This window comes from Elephas maximus, chromosome 19, assembly GCF_024166365.1.
Source record: "Elephas maximus indicus isolate mEleMax1 chromosome 19, mEleMax1 primary haplotype, whole genome shotgun sequence".
NCBI lineage: Eukaryota > Metazoa > Chordata > Mammalia > Proboscidea > Elephantidae > Elephas > Elephas maximus.
In genome coordinates, this window is record NC_064837.1 from 1,424,763 (window position 1) to 1,441,354 (window position 16,592).

At 41.1% G+C, this 16,592-nt stretch overlaps 1 protein-coding gene across 2 annotated transcripts in view; it reads left to right on the top strand.

Moving 5' to 3' along the window:
• The window catches only part of TTC19 (tetratricopeptide repeat domain 19), a 62,863-nt gene that overhangs the window by 3,103 nt on the left and 43,168 nt on the right, over positions 1–16,592 (top strand). For both annotated transcript variants that reach the window (XR_007514027.1, XM_049859800.1), the window contains exons 5-7: positions 238–294; positions 635–696; positions 5,099–5,193. Coding sequence is in view for 1 of the 2 variants with exons in the window: in XM_049859800.1 (XP_049715757.1) it covers positions 238–294; positions 635–696; positions 5,099–5,193 (214 nt within the window). In the remaining variant the exon portion in view is untranslated. The remainder of the gene's footprint in view (positions 1–237; positions 295–634; positions 697–5,098; positions 5,194–16,592) is intronic.

A 16,592-nucleotide genomic window follows, 5' to 3' on the forward strand; every position in this document is an offset into this window, starting at 1 on the left:
GGTGAGGAGTTAATTTCCGAAGATGGTTTCTACTTATCACAGAGTGGTTTGGCATGCACAGAGGATTTGGGGTCCTGGCATAGTAATCTGTTTTCGTATCTCAAGGGTACTGCTCTCTGTGTGAGTGTGTATGTATGTGGTTTACAAGGAACGATGGATCAGACTGATACTTAGAGTCCAGGGTCATACAGATCATGGGGTCTGAGTTAAAAAGAAACCTTTTTTTTATGCTTTTAGGCGGAAAAACTTTTTAAAGCAACAATGAGTTACCTGCTTGGAGGGGGCATGAAGCAGGTAAGGACATTACCTAGGATTGGCTCCCAGCTGAAGCAGTTTTCAAAGTATTCTTGCTTCCTGAAATCCCCCCCCCCCCACCAAAAAAAACAAAAATGATCAAAACTTGTGCTTTGGCCAAAAACTGGGGGATTTTTTTTCCTTAAGGCCTGTATAAAAACTGCCCATTTTTCACTAACGCAAAAGCATGGTGAGCTGAGGAATTTACGGTTGGTTAGTTCATCTGAAAGAATAAAGACTGTGGCTTTGACAGCAAAGTCAGTCTAAAAATTAATCTGAAAGGTTTCATGAGGAAATTTTATTTGTCATGAATATCTTTCATTTCTCTTTTTTTAAACAGGAGGATAACGCAGTAATCGAAATCTCCTTGAAGCTGGCCAGTATCTATGCTGCTCAGAATAGGTAATTGTAGTCAAGATCTAGGTGTGGCAGCAGCCAGGGAGTAGTGCTGTGGGCAGAAAAACTTTGACCCTGGCTGTTACAGAATCTTCAGTTACTTATTGGTTACTTTCTAGTCAAAGTGCTTCATTCCTCATCTTTGAAACCCTCAACTTTTTCCGATTTTATGCCTGCTGTTTCCATTAGCCTGCTGAGTGAGGCACACAGTTCTGGCTGCATTGTGACAAAGCTAATCAAGTTTTCTGTCCCTGCTTGAGTTGGGCGGTTAATAGAGATCTCTAGCTTAGCTTTTCCTAGGAGAGGAGAGAGTAACGTAACAGCTGCTACATTTTGTTGATCGGCAAACTGGGAAGTTAGGTAGAAAGTTAAATGGTGAGAGAATTTCTGTGGGAGTGTCTCATTAGCAGTTGGAGCAGCTTTTTTTAATTTAAATTTAATTTTATTTTTGGTGAAAATAATATGGGGCAAAACCTCACTCCCATTCCAGTTTCTAGGTATAATAATCAGTGATGTTGGTTCCATTCTTTACATTGTGTCAACATTCTTGTCACTTCTGTTCCAGTTGTTTCACTTCGATTTACTTAATCACTTTGCCCCCCAACCTTGTCCTCTGTGCTTTAGAATAGCTGTTGACGGTTTGGTCTTATATAGAAAACTTCTTTTTAAATTCAGTACTCAAGGGTGAGAATCTTTACTCTTTGGGTTAAGCTGTTACTCAGTTTAAAGGTGACTTCAGGGGAGACTTTTTTTTTTAATTAACAGTTTATTTTTAGGACAGTTTTAGGTTTTCAGAAAAGTTAGAGCTCCCACATAACTATTAACATTTTGCATGTGTGATATGCTTGTTAAAGTTGATGAACCAACGTTGATACATTAACCGAAGTCCATAGTTGACATTAGGGCTCACTCTTGGTGTTGTACAGTTTTGTGTTTTGATAAATGCATGCAATATATCCAGTATTAAAGTATCATACATGAGATTTCACTGTCCCAAGTATCCTCTGTGCCCCATCTATTCATCCTCCCCTTACCTCTGGCAACCTTTGAAGTTTTCACTGTCTTTGTAGTTTTGCCTATTCAGAATGTTGGAATCACACGGTATGTAGTGTCTGGGGGCCGGTTTCTTTCGCTCTGTAATGTGCATTTAAGGGTCTTCCATGTCTTTTCCTAGCTTGAGAGCTCATTTATTTTTATTGCCAAGTAATATTCTACTGTATGGATGTACCCATTTGTTTATCTACTCATCTGTTGAATATCTTGGTTGTTTCTAAATTTTAGCAATTATGAATAAAGTTGCTGTAAGCATTCATGTGCAGGGTTTTGAGTGGACATAAGCTTTTGGCTCACTTGAGTAAATACCTTGGAGCACGACTGCTAGATCATATGGCAACACTGTGCTTAGCTTTTTAAGAAACTGCTCACTCTTCCAAAGTGGCTGTACCATTGTGCATTGCCACACGCAATGGATGGGGGCTCCTGTTGCCCTGCGCCCTCACCTGCACTTGGTGCTGTCACTGTGTTGGATTTTAGCCGTTCTAAAAGGTGTGTGTGTTGCTATGACGACAGTGGATGGGGGCTCCTGTTGCCCTGTGCCCTCACCTGCACTTGGTGCTGTCACTGTGTTGGATTTTAGCCGTTCTAAAAGGTGTGTGTGTTGCTATGACGACAATGGATGGGAGCTCCTGTTGCCCTGTGCCCTCACCTGCACTTGGTGCTGTCAGTGTGTTGGATTTTAGCCGTTCTAAAAGGTGTGTGTGTTGCTATGACGACAATGGATGGGAGCTCCTGTTGCCCTGTGCCCTCACCTGCACTTGATGTTGTCACTGAGTTGGACTTCAGCCATTCTAAAAGGCGTGTGTGTTGCTATGACGACGATGGATGGGAGCTCCTGTTGCCCTGCGCCCTCACCTGCACTTGATGTTGTCACTGTGTTGGACTTCAGCCATTCTAAAAGGTTTGCATGTTGCTATGACGACAAACAAGTTTCAGAGGAACTTTCAGGGGATATTTTAAATTCAAGGTGTGAAGAGCAACCAGGGACTTCTCCAGACCCAATAGGTCCAGTAAGCCTGGATTCTTTAAGAATTTGAAGTTCTGTTCCATGTTTTTCTCCCTTTTTATGAGGTTTCATCTATCGTATTCCTGATCAGAGTGTTCAGTAGTAGCAGCCAGGACTGTCTAGTTCTTACGGCCTCAAGATGGAGGCGGCAGTTGTTCATGTAGGTAATTAATCCCAGAGTCCAGTTCTTTGATTTTTGTGGTTCTTTCTTTCTCTCTTGTTCCAGGTGAATAAGACTGATAGTTGTGTCTTAGATGGCTGCATGTAAGCTTTAAAGACTCTAGACGCTGCTTACCATACTGAGGGATAGAACATAAATTTTAAGAACTATATTATGCAGATTGACTAGATTATCCCAGGAGACCACAGCCCTAAGACCCTAAACCAGGAGAACTAATCCCATGAGGTGATGGTTATGTCTAATTAGTATCAGCACCTGGAGCCCCCCCAGCTTTTGGTTGTTATTATTGTATGAGCAGTGTTTTTAAAACAGGTAGAGATTGGAAATACCTAGGAGTGGAGGGGAGACTTTTGGTTAAATAGGACAGGAAATAAGTGCTAGTTAAAGATATTAGATGGGTCTAAGTTCTTATGAAGAAGAAAAAAGGCGGCCAGCCACACAGGAAGGCTTTAGAAAACAATTTGAATGTGTGCCAAAGGCAGGAACACTGATTAGCGAGGCCTGGTGCTTTTCATTCTCTTTGAGTGGAGGTCAAAGAGGAAGCTTCTAGGATAGAAGCAGAGAACTCTTCCAGAGAGCTCTGTCTTGGGGTGAGTTTATAGGAAGACCTAAGACTAGCTTTCCTTAGGTTTTCAGTTGCTGCAGAGATTGGGTGCCAGAGGTTTGCAGGGATATCAAGCACGGTGCTGTAGAAAGAGTGTTCTTTAAGACCCCTGACCCTGGTCCCTACTGCCCTGATCACCAGGTACTTTGAGCAGGGCTTGCTCAGATCTGCATTTTGATTGGACACTAGATAGGCTAGAGCATCTGAGGGCCTTTGACTTTGAATCTTTTGAGGAGCTTTGAGCTTGGCCCATGCCAGGGAACACTGCAGCAGGGATCAAGTCTCCCTAGGAGAAGTAAAAAAAAGACTGGATGTTGATGGGGTATGAATTCCTAGAATAAGAAAAAGAAACACCGAAGAGGTAGACATTCAGAGTTTGGTAGAGGTGAAAACTTGTGTAAACCTGTTGCCGTTGAGTAGACTTCCAACATAGCGACCCTATAGGATAGAGTAGAACTGCCCTGTAGGGTTTCTAAGGAGTGGTGGGCGGATTCAAAGTTGTGACTTTTAGGTTAGCAGCTGAGCTCTTAACCACTGTGCCATCAGGGCTCTGAAAGCTTATGTAGGTGCCGTTAAAATAATTAGCCTCTAAGTTAAGCTGTTAAGCTGTACTCTCCTCAAAAATGTTTCATTTTATTAAGAGAGCATGAGACCAGAAAAGACATGGTTAGGTATTAGGAGGGGAGTTGTTTGTAGACATCTTGCCCTAATGAGGTACATGTTATGGGTAGCCTCCTGCTCCATATTCTGCCTAGATCGGGTCCCTCCTGCCCAGCTTTGGTCTGGGGAAAGTAGGGGAAGCCTCTGTTCCCTTTCTAAGAACTGAGTAGAAGAGTGGGGTCATCATTTCTCTCCTGGCAAAAGCACTTAGAGGAGAGGAGATGAGCTTTGTAATGCCGCTTCTGGTAAGAAACTGGAGTAGGAAAAAAGCTGAGCCCCTGGATGGAGAAGGAATTTCTGTCATGTTCCTGTGCATGTGTTTATAGAAACCAGCAGTCGACATTCTGTCTGGAGCCAGTCTGCCTGCTTGGGGTGTCCTCTCCAGTTGGCTAAGAGTCCAAGGCTACAGAGTTGGCTAAATGCCTTCTAGAGCCATAACTAATAGTTGCATTTCTGTAGAAGAAACTTTTATCAGAGACTTTCTTACAGCTTGGAGGAGTGTAAACATGTCCAGAGACTGAGGTCGGTTGTAGGAACCTCAGCGTGTTCATATTGGCGGCGTTACTTTCAACAATTGTGAGACTTTCACAACTAAAAAAACTGACTCACTTGAAGGAGTTTGTGCGTGGGAGATGAAGACTGCTGGTTATGTCAGCATTCCTAGCTTTTTATGTTTTCGGTTACATTAAGTAGATGACTTAAACAAAAAGCAGCTATTGAGACAATGGCAAATTGACACCCAGTAGATGGCAACAGGGAACGGGTAGAGACATCTAAGAAAATTTCCTCTTCTTGTTGTACATTTCTTTTACTGATAACGCTCAAACCCAAGCTGAAAAATGAGGTTGAAAGAGGAGTTTGTGAAAAGGTGAATGGCCAATTGCTGATCTTTGCTTTACAGACAAGACTTTGCTCTTGCTGGGTATGAATTCTGCGTTTCAACTCTAGAGGAAAAAATGGAAAGAGAAAAGGAACTAGCAGAAGACATTGTGTCAGGTAGGAAACCCTGGCTTGTGGACGTCGCCTTTTCTCCACAGAGGGCTTCGCTGCTGTGCTGCGAGGAGGGGAACGGTGCCTGCGGTGGGGGAGGGAAGGCAGCCCATTTGGGAAGATAGTGGCTGTTTTTAAGGTCTTAGCAGAAAGTTTGGAGTAAGTTTTTTTTTTAAATGACCATTTTTTTAAAAAACCCTGCTGACATGCATATTTTATGTTACACTTTAATTAGCTATAACATCTGGAAAACTGGGCAGCAGAAGAGAAAGAACTTCCTTAGTCCAGCTGCCAGTCAGAATGCTAATGAATTACCTTTTGGTCCCAGATGGTCCACCAAGAAAAAAGAAAGAGAGTCCTGTTTTTGCAGGTCATCCTCACGAAGGAGCGAAGATCCCAAAGAATTAAACTAGGAACAGAACGGGAAGCGCAGGAAGCTCTCTAGATACCAACCGCTGAGGTTTCTTCATTTGTTTTGAAGTCTTGGGAATGTTCAGACTTGACTTCTGTTCAGTTGCTCTTTGTTTCACACCTACCTCATGCCAAGTGCTGTCAAGACGCCAGGGATACAACAGTCAGTTCTCTTGTCCCTAAAGCAATGTTCCTTGAAAGACTTCTCTGTGTTTAATTTTTATCTTCCCATTTTCTCTTGAACATGCACCGGTTTCCTTCCCCATCGCTGCACGAAAGCCACTTTTGTCAGGGTGACCAATCCAATGGTCAGTTCTGAATCCTCATCTTACGCTATTAGCAGCCTTGACTCAGGTGATCGCTGTCTCCTACTGGAAACACTTTATTCACTTGGCTTCTGGGACACCTCACTGGCCCCTTGCCCCAACCTCCAAATGTTCGTGGGCTTCAGGGTTGTCTTCACCCTTTTCTCTTTCCTATCTACTTTCACAACCTAGGAGATGTCATCTAGTCTCCTGTCTTTAAGTATCAGATTTACATCATCATCCCCAACCCTTCACTTCCCGTGTAGACCGAAGGGCATGATTGTCTTCCTGACACCTTGACTTGAATGTCTAATGGCCGTCCCACATGTGACATGCCCAAAATGGGCCTCTTGATTTCTTTCCCCCCCAAACCTTTTCTCTGCCACTCGGCCCCAGTTGAGTAATCAGCACTGTTGTTCACCTAGCAGCTTTGGCCAGAAACCTAAGAATCATCCATGGTTTCTTCGGCATTCCCCCTCTTAAGTTCATCAGCATGTTTTATGGTGTGAACTGCCAAAATATATCCATCTCAGATCACTTCTTATCCCTTTACCCTGCCGCTTTGGTCCAGGCCTTCATCGCATCTTGCTGGGACTCCTGTGATGATCTCCAGTTTTCCTGCCTTCTTTCATTCCCTAGCACAATCCGCAGGCAGAGTGATCTTTTAAGAACTCAGTGGCTTTGCGTCGCCCTGAGAATGAATTCACAATCCCTCTGTGGACCTTTAAGGCCCTGCGTGATCTGGGCCCTGCCTGCCTCACGTGCATCATATACTGTGACTCTTCCCCTGCTTATTCCACTTCACACCTGGTCTTTTTCTTGTCACTGCATCTCAGGCCCTTTTCAGTTGCTGTTCCCTCTACCTGAGCTGTTCTACTGTATCTTTCCATGGCTAGCTCCCTTCCTTTCTTCCTTCAGGTCTCTGCTCAAATATCACTTTGAGAGGTCTACCCTGACTAAAACAGTCTTCTTCTCCTACCCTGGTATCTCCCTAATCCCTACCCTTCTTTACTTCTCTTCGTCACACTTGAAAGTAGCTGTGTGTGTATCACCACTAAATGTCTGGCTATCAAATAAGTTATTTTCGAACTATTCACAGCCTTGCCGTTTTTTATTTGTAATATTGGCTATAGAATTTTTTAAGAGCACAAAGTTATCTTTTCTGACTCTGAAAGTGATACAAATGCATCAAAGATAATTTAGAAAAGCATTAGAATAAAGATCCATAATCGTACAAGAAAGAGCTGTTTTTTATTTTTTTGGCGTACGTCTTTCCAATCTTCTTTACCCTGGTGGCGTAGTGGTTAAGAGCTATGGCTGCTCACCAAAAGATCAGTGGTTCAAATCCACCAGATGCTCCTTGGAAACCCTATGGGGCAGTTCTTCTTTGTCCCCCAGGGTCGCTGTGGGTCAGAATTGACTCAACGGCAACAGGGCTTTTTTTTTTTTTTTTTAAATGCTATTTATGTTTTAAGAAACAAATTAGGTGTCTTACTGTCTGTATATACTATGATCTGATCTTTTTTTTTAATTTAGTAATATATTGTGGAAAACAGTTGTTTATCTTCCAGGCAAAGGAATTCTTGTTGACAACAGCAAGCTCGTTTCTTTTACTTTTTATTTCTTCTCGTTTTTAGATAATACTGTGTTTTTTTGGTGCAAGTGTAATAGCAAAACAAATTCCCATTAAACAACTTCTGAGCGTGTTGTTCAGTGACTTCAGTTGCATTCTTTACATTGTGTCAACGTTCTCATTATTTCCGTTCCAGTTGTTCCCCTCCCATTAACCTGATCTCACTGTCCTCAACCTTCTCATCTGTGCTTGAGAGTAATCGTTGACCATTTGGTCTCATATAGATGATTTTTAAAAGAGCATAGTACTTCAGGGTAATGTTCTTTACTTTATTAGCTAACCTGCTATTTAGCTGAAAGGTGACCCCAGAGGATAGTTTTGTTTAGGATTAAAGAGTACCTCAGGGTAGTAGTCTTCAGAGATTCCTCCAGTCTCAGTGGGTCCAGTAAATCTGGGTGTTTTGAGAATTGGCAGTTATTTGCCACATTTTTCTCTTTTTTATCAGGATCCATCTGTTGTGGTCCTGATTAGAACATTCTGTAGGTGGTAGCTGGACACCATCTAGTTCTTTTGTTCTCAGGGGAGAAGATGCCGTGGTTCCTGTAGGCAGTCCTGTAGACCAGTTTCTTTTCTGAATCTTGGGTGTCCGTCTTTCTCTTTTGCTCCGTATGAGTAGGAACCAATAGTAGTATCTTAGATGGCTGCTTGCAAGCTTTTCACACCCCAGACAGTGCTCACCAAACTAGAATGTAGAAGATAAACTTCATTGTGCCAGTTGACCAAGTTGTCACATGAGACTTGGCCCTAAGTGTTCAAGAGAACGACTCCCGTGAGATGATTGGTTATGTCTAAGAATTACCATTATCTGTGACCCATTTTTGTTTTATTGTGTATATCTATCATTTTTTTTTCATCATATGTTTTGGTGGTGGTTGCAGAATTATACATAACATAGCATTTACCAAAACATTCTTTTTTTCTTTCGTCTGTACAACTTAACGTGGCATCAGTTGACTTGGTCAAGGTGTGCACGCTTCACCCATGTTTGGTGCTGCTGAATCTGCTGTCTAGAGACTGGGTCTCCCTTCCCCCCACCCTGCTCTATCTCCTGTTGGTTCTGTATGTGTATATATATAATAATTTTATGAAAGTGAGATCGTATGATGTTTGTGCTTTTGTCATTGACTTATTTGGCTTAGCATAATCTACACTGCAGGATATTTTGGGAACTCATCTTTCTTTATGGCCGTGTAGTATTCCATTGTATATAGATACCACATTTTGTTTATCCATTGATGGGCACTTAGGTTTCCATCTTTCGGCTATTGTGAATAGTGCTGCAATGAACATAGGTGTGCATGTCTCTGTTCAAGTCTCTTCTATTAGATCTCTAGGGTATATACCAGGAGTGGAATTGCTGGATCATAAAAACCAAAACCAAACCTTTTGTCCTCAATTCAGTTCTGACTCATAGCAACCCTACTAAAAAAAAAAAAAAAAAAAATTTTTTTTTTTTTTTTTTTGAGCAGTTGCCATTCTGTTTTCCACAGTGGTTGTCCCATTTTACATTCCCATCAGCACTGAATAAGGGTCCTAATCTCCCCACATCCTCACTGGCATTTGTTGTTATTTTTTTGGGGGGGGGGTCGTTTGTTTTTATTTTATCAGTATCATTTTAGCAGGGGTGGTGAGGTGGTATCTCATTGTAGTTTTGATTTGCATCTTTAATGGCTAATGTGTTGGCGAAGAATATTGGATAGACCATGGACTGCCAAAAGAATGAACAGATTTGTCTTGGAGGAAGTACAGCCAGAATGCTCCTTAGAGGCAAGGATGGCAAGACATCTCAAATGTTTTAGACATGTTATCAGGAGAGATCAGTCCCTGGAGAAGGACATCATGCTTGGTAAAGTAGAGGGTCAACACAAAGGAGGAAAGCCCTCAAAGAGATGGATTGACACTGTGGCTGCAACAGTGGGCCCAAGCATAACAACGATTTGTGAGGATGGTGCAGAACCAGGCAGTGTTTGATTCTGTTGTACCTAGAGTTGCTATGAGTCAGAGGCGACTCAGCGGCACCCAACAACAACAACAATGGCTAATGACAGAGCATCTTTTCATGTGTTTTTTGGCTGCTGGAGTATCTTCTTTTGTGAAGTTTCTGTGTGTGGATAGCCAGTTTGGCCAGCACCATTGGTTAAGACTGTTTCTTCCCCACTGAATGGACTTTGACCCCTTGTCGAAAATCAGTTGTCCATAGATGGTTGGATTTATTTGTGGGTTCTCTATTCCGTTCCACTGGTCTTTGTGTCTGTCATTGAACCAGTACCAGGCTGTTTTGATTACTGTGGCTCTGTAGTATGTTCTTTAATAATGCTTTGGCTATTCGGAGCCTCTTTCCTTTCCATGTAAAGTTGGTGATTAGTTTTTCCATTTCAGTGAAGAATTTTTTGTAAATTGGGTCAGGATTGCATTATATCTGTAGACCACTTTGGGTAGTATTGACATTTTCACAATATTAAGCCTTCCAATCCATGAGCACAGAATATCCTTTAATTTATGTAGGTTTCTTTTAGTCTCTCATACTAATGTTTTATAGTATCCATTTTTTTTTTTTTTTTTAAGTCCTTTACTTCCTGGTTAGGTTTATTCCTAGGTATTTTATCTTTTTAGGGGCTATTGTAAATGGTCAGCAAAAAACCAAGACCCTCAACAAGTTGGATTGACACAGTGGCTACAATAATAGGCTCAAACATAGCAACAATCGTCAGGATGGTACAGGACTGGGCAGTGTTTTGTTCTGTTGTACATAAGGTCATTAGGAGTCAGAACTGACTCAACAGCAGCTAACAACAGCAACAACGGTTTCTTGATTTCCTTATCAGATTTATCCTTGTTTGTTTGTAGGAACCGAACTGATTTTTATGTGTTGATGTTATACCATACAACGTTGCTGGATAATTCTTTTATTAGATCCAGCAGTTTTCTAGTGGAATCTTTGGGATTTTGTATGTATAGGATCATGTCATCTGCAAACAAAGATAGTTTTATTTCTTTCTTTCCTATCTGTATACTGTTTGTTTCTTTTTCTTGCCTTATTGCTCTGGCTAGGACTTTGAGTACAGTGTTGAATAGGAGTAGTGACAGCGGGTATCTCATTCCTGCCCTCAAGGGGAAGCCTGTCAGTCTTTCTCCATTGAGTATCATGTTGGCTGTTGGTTTTGCATATATGCCCTTAATTATGTTGAGTTTCCATTCTATTCCTGTTTTGCTGAGAGTTTTTATTGGGAAAGGGTGTTGAATTTTTATCAAATGCCTTTTCTGCATCTGTTGAGATGATCACACGGTTTTTTCCTTTGTTTCGTTTATGTGATATATTACATTGATTGATTTTCTAATGTGGGAGAGCAAGCTAATTTCGGTTACAGGCATTGTTTTGCTAGTTATGTAATAAAGAAAATATATTACATTGTTTTTAATCTTATTTTTTTCTAGAGAAGAAATAAATTCCCCCTAAGTTTACTACTAGTGGTTATCAGGGTGGGAGGGGAAGCGAGAGAGGGAGTCATTGCCGGGGGGGGCCTGAGTTTCTGTCAGTGGCACTGAGTAGTGGTGACGGTTGCAGAGCACTGTGAACACAGCGCCACTGAAGTCTACGTGTAAAAGACATTGGATTAGCAAAATAAAACAATTAAAAATAAAGACCTTTCTACTCAGTGTTCAACAAAGCAAATCCATTACCAAATTCACGTGCTTTTATTGGCATGTACTTCAGGTCACGTAAAACTTGGCCCAGGGTGATTTCTCTGTTCCCTGTGTTGTAGATGCGTACATGTAACACCAGAGAAAACGTCCACCCAAAAAACTAAGTGAAAACAGTAGGTTATAAAACAGTATATATAGGAGGAGCCCGAATATCTAAAATACATAGATTAAACATAGGTGTAAAGTAAGGGGTGAATGATACATAGCAAAATGTAGAAAGCAGCTATCTCTGGCTGATAGATTTATAAGGAGTTTATGTGTTATTTGTCCTTTCCTCAATATTCTAAAAAATTTTAGAACGAAGTTATATTTTTCTTTTTTAAAACTAATTCCTAATGTTATCAAAGTAGCAGGCATAATATGTAGTGTGAAAAGTCAAATAGTATTTCAAGGCTTAACTTACAAACAGTATTTCTCTGCCGTAGCGCCTCCTTCACCCCAGCCCCACTCTCAGCTCTGAGCCAATAGAAAATCACTGTTTATTTTGATTTATCATATTCGGAGCCTGTTGACTTACTGGTGAGGAAAGTGAAGATTCAGCATAATTTTTGGTTGTGTCTGCATTTTTATGAATGTATATTGTTAGCTGCTGAGCTGAGTAACACGATTTACGTTTACCTTTGTTTACAACCTTTTCTTTCTGGGGTTAATAGTTACTAGCTCTTTTTGGTGTTCGGTTATGTGTATCACAAATTCATCTCTTCACCGTACTACTTGCTTTCTTTAATTCCTAAGCTTTTCTAGGTTCCTGGGGTACACACTGGCTTACTTCTTATTGGCGTGTCTGTCCGTAGGCATTCAGTTTTCATCTTCCTCTGATGTGCTGCTTAGTCAGTTACTGCTTTTCTCTGTTTTTCATCTTCCACAATTTTTTGACATCTTTCATCACCCTTGATTCTTCTCTGCCTCTCTTATCCTTCTGAGTTGATGTCTTTTTCGTCCTTTACCTTTCCTTTTAGTGGTGTTTTGGGAGGGAGTTGAGATAAACGCATGTGTTTGATTTTACACGGTGCATGTACATAGTGGTGGAGGTAGTCCTCGATTTACTGTGTGTTACAGTTACAATGAACCGCACTTAACGACCCTGGTTTTTTTTTGTACATTTTAACCTTAGTGATGTGCACTACATACAGTGTTGCAGCATGTAACTTGTTAATGTTATCATTCTGAGATGTTCATTCCCATATGTTCAATTTTATGGTTTTTCAAAACACTATCACATAGCAGACTATGGCCTGGTCTGCAATGAAGTCAGAGTTGCTGTTGGTGTTGGGGGTTGTAACGGATAGAAAGTTGGGCAATGTTCAACTCTAACAACATGAGACAGTTGGATTGTGTACGCACCCCATATCCCTCAAGGCCCTGACCGGTTGTTAGGACACTTACACCGACTTCACCACTGATCAAGTGAATAGTGTGATCTCATTCCGTGTTTCGTACCATAAGAAGCAGCAGTTGTTAATTTGAAGCCGAATTGTTCAAGGTTCTCTAACTGTAACACTTGCACTGCTTATACTCCAACAATATGTGTCACAAAGAAGTTGTGCCACTGAAAGTTCTTATCCAGAAGAGGTGAAAGGCTCTAGATGTGGATAGAAAGATGAAGATCATCAAGGCCTGTGACAATGGAAAGAAAGTTGGTGAAATAGCAAATGAGAAAGAACTGTCTTATTCGACCTTTCGACAATCTTTAAGTGTAAGAATAGAATTTTGGAGGCAGTTAAAGGAGCGATTTGCATAAAATTGGTAATTTTCACAATGGATAGGCAGAGGTCAGTCCATGAGATGGAGAAACTGTGGGTGATTTGCATAGATGACCAAATCCAGAAGAATTCCTGTGCATTTACCGATAATTCAAACGAAAGCACGCAGCCTTTTTGAAGACGGGAAAGAACAGCAAGGAGAAGACTACCCCGAGTACTTACTGCCGACGAGGGATGGTCTCATCACTTCAAACACAGATTGGGCTTATTTAACGTGTGTAACTGGAGAAGCTGGAAGCGCCAATGTTGAAGCTGTTGAAAAAAATTCAAGGATGAGCTGGACAAGATAATACAAGATGGAGAATATCTACCAGAGCAGATTTTCAGCATGGACGGAACTGGCTTGTTTTGGAAAAGGATGCTAGAACAGACGTGTGTTCACAAAGAGGTGAAGTGGATGCCTGGTTTCAAGGCATGTAAAGACAGACTCCCACTGCTGCTTGGAGGAAATGCTGCTGGACTTAAATTAAAACCTTTTCTTGTTAACCATTCTGAAAACCCCTGAGCATTCAAAAACATTGACAGAAATAAGCTATGGTCTACTACAGGAATAACTCCAAGGACTGAATGACGATTACATTATTCTACGACTGGTTTTTAAATTGTTTCATCCCAGAAGTGTGTGCCTACTGCCTTGAAAAGAGCATTCCTCTCAAGGTTCTGCTACTACTTGGTAATGCCCCAGGACATTATCATATAGGTGGTCTGCATTGAGATGGGAAAGTGGTGTACCTATTTCTCAATATGACAGCTGTGATTCAGCCTGTAGATCCAGGTACAGTCACCACCTTCAAGGCATACTACTTTTGGGCTACATTTACTCAGGCAGGAGCTGTAACAGATTAAGGTACAGTAACATTACGCAGTTTCTGGAAGAATTAAAATATTTTTCAGTGCATCTGGAACATTGCATCTTCCTGGGAGGAAGTTACAGGAAAATGCATGCGTTGGATATGGAAAAATTTGCTGAGTTACGTGAACCCACTCCAGGTATTTAATCGGGATAATATAATGGGCGAGAATGGTGGCAAAAGTTGTCCATGTGGCAAGAACGCTGAATTTAGAACTTGATATCACTGATGTGGAGCAGTTCACAGATCTCGAAGAAGGGGAATTGACAGATGAGGACTTAATGGATTTTGAGAGGAAGGGTATGCTGAAGGAGAAAGAAATAATAGAAGGAGGAAAGAGAGAAACTGTAAAAAAATGTTACAGTGAAAGGATTAGCTGGAGTTTTTCCTAAACTAAATCGGGCTTCAGTGGCTGAAAACATGGACCCAAATGCTGATTGTGCTGCTAAAGTCAATAGGCCGCTTTGGGAAGCAGTGTGATGTTACTGAGAAATACACGAAGAGAAAAAGAAATGACAACTCTCAATAATTTTCTGACTAGCAATGCCATCCTCATCCCCAGGGGTAGTCCAGTTGACCCAGAACCTTCCACAAGTGGAGCTGTTACTGCAGCTGACAAGATGCCAATACCATCCAGCTCTTCTTTGTCATCGGACTAAATTTTTATCATTTGTGTATTTTTTTATGTATGTATTTATGTATTAAAATATATCTGTAAGTTTATATGTAATGTTTCTAATGCTTAAAGACAGAGTGGATTTATAAAGATACTGATAATAAAAGGCAACAGTAATGAAAACTAAAAAAAAAAAAAACTCTGACTTACATCAGTACTGACTTACAACAGAGCTGGTGGAACGAACCCTGTCATAAGTTGGGGACTATCTGTAGTCCTGTCTTCTGTTATTCAGCATCAAGGTGGTGTCCAGATCTGTGTCTTTAGATCAAGATTTCTATGTCAAAAGTACACATTACCCAAAAAAAGGTTTATACACGGGGGAAAAAAAAAGCTTTGATGGTTATGAGGGAGGGGAAAGGTGGGAAAGAGAAATCACTGACTAGATTGTAGGTAAGTGTTAACTTTGGTGAAGGGAAAGACGACACACAAAACGGGAAGTCAGCACAACTTGACCAAAGCAAAGCCATAGAAGCTTCCTAGACACATCCAGACACTTTGAGAGACTGAGTTACTGGGGCTTAGAGCTAGGGGTCATGGCCTTGGGTGACATCTAGGTTGATTGGCATAAATTTTCACAAAGAAAATTTCTACATTCTACTTTGTTGAGTAGCATCTGGGGTCATAAAAGTTTGCTAGTGGCCATCTAAAATACATCTATTGGTCCTATCACATTCGGAACAAAGGAGAATGAAGAAAACTAGAGACACAAGGAAAATATCAGTCAAGAGGACTAATGGACCCCATGAACCACAGCCTCTACCAGCCGGAGCCCAGGACTAGATGGTGCTTAGCTACCACCACCAACCACATGGCAGGGGTCACAGTAGAGGGTTTTGGACAAAGCGGGTGAAAAACATAGAACAAAATTGACATTCACAAAAAAGACCAGACTTTCTGGTCTGACAGAGACTGGAGGAACCTTGAGACTATGGCCCCTGGACATCCTGCTGACTCAGAACAAAAGGTGAGAAGGCAGGAAGGGACAGGAAAACTGGACAAATGTACCCAAGGAACCCAGGGTGGGAAGGGAAAGGAGGAGAGTACTGACACATTGCAGGGATTGCAATCAAAGTCTCAAAACAATTTGTGTATAAATTTTTGAACGAGGAACTAATTTGTGCTGTAAACTGTTGCTTAAAACAGGAAATTAAAATAATAAAAATTAAAGGTTTAAAAAAAAAGTAGCACCTTAAGGTTATTGATGAATATTATGAAATTGCCCCTGAAAGGACTATGTTAATTTACATTCCTGGTTCTAATACTTAACTTACGTTGTGATTTTGGTCAAATTAGTTAATCCCTTTGTGCTTTTGATCCTCAGTGAGGGCTTAAGAGTAATACCTTCTCTCACAGGACGCTTATATGAAGTAAATGAGTCAATTTATGTAAAGCATTTAGAACAATGCCTTGTACATAGTAGCAGCTCAAAAAGTTAGCTATTACAGTGAAACCTGTGAGAGCTGGAACTCCACAGGACTTGTTTTTCCAAGTCTCGCAAGTTTTCTGCCTTTGACAGGGTGCTGTCTTACCACTTTTCTATCACTTGTTTTAGTGGGAAATATTTTCGTTTTCCTTCTCTGACAGGTTTCTGCCTTACACAGGTTCTGGCTTTTGCAGGTTTTACTTACTGTATCATCGTTGATGAGTGGAAATGCCAGATTTCACTTGTGCAACTCGTCCCAGCCATTAAACAAGAGGTCGAGGTGGGCGAGTAGAAATGTGCCTTTATTTCATTGTGCAAGGAAAAGAACAGTTAGAGCTGCTGCCTCCAAGACTGCTTGCAGGCACCTTGGGGAGGCAGGCTTTTACAGAGAACAGACAAGGAAATTTATCAGGAATATTCGGAATTGACGTTCGAGCAGTCGTCCAGAGTTTGGGAATGACTACGCATTTTCTTTAGACAAAGGTTCAGGCTCCCAGTATGAAGAAAAAGGTTTATTTTCCTTCATTGGCATGTTAAGTCTCTACACAGAGGCAGGGTGTTTATATGTATTTGGCACTTAATGAGCTAATAGGTCACTTAAAGTGCCAAGATGGCGTAGAAAATCTGCTAAAACT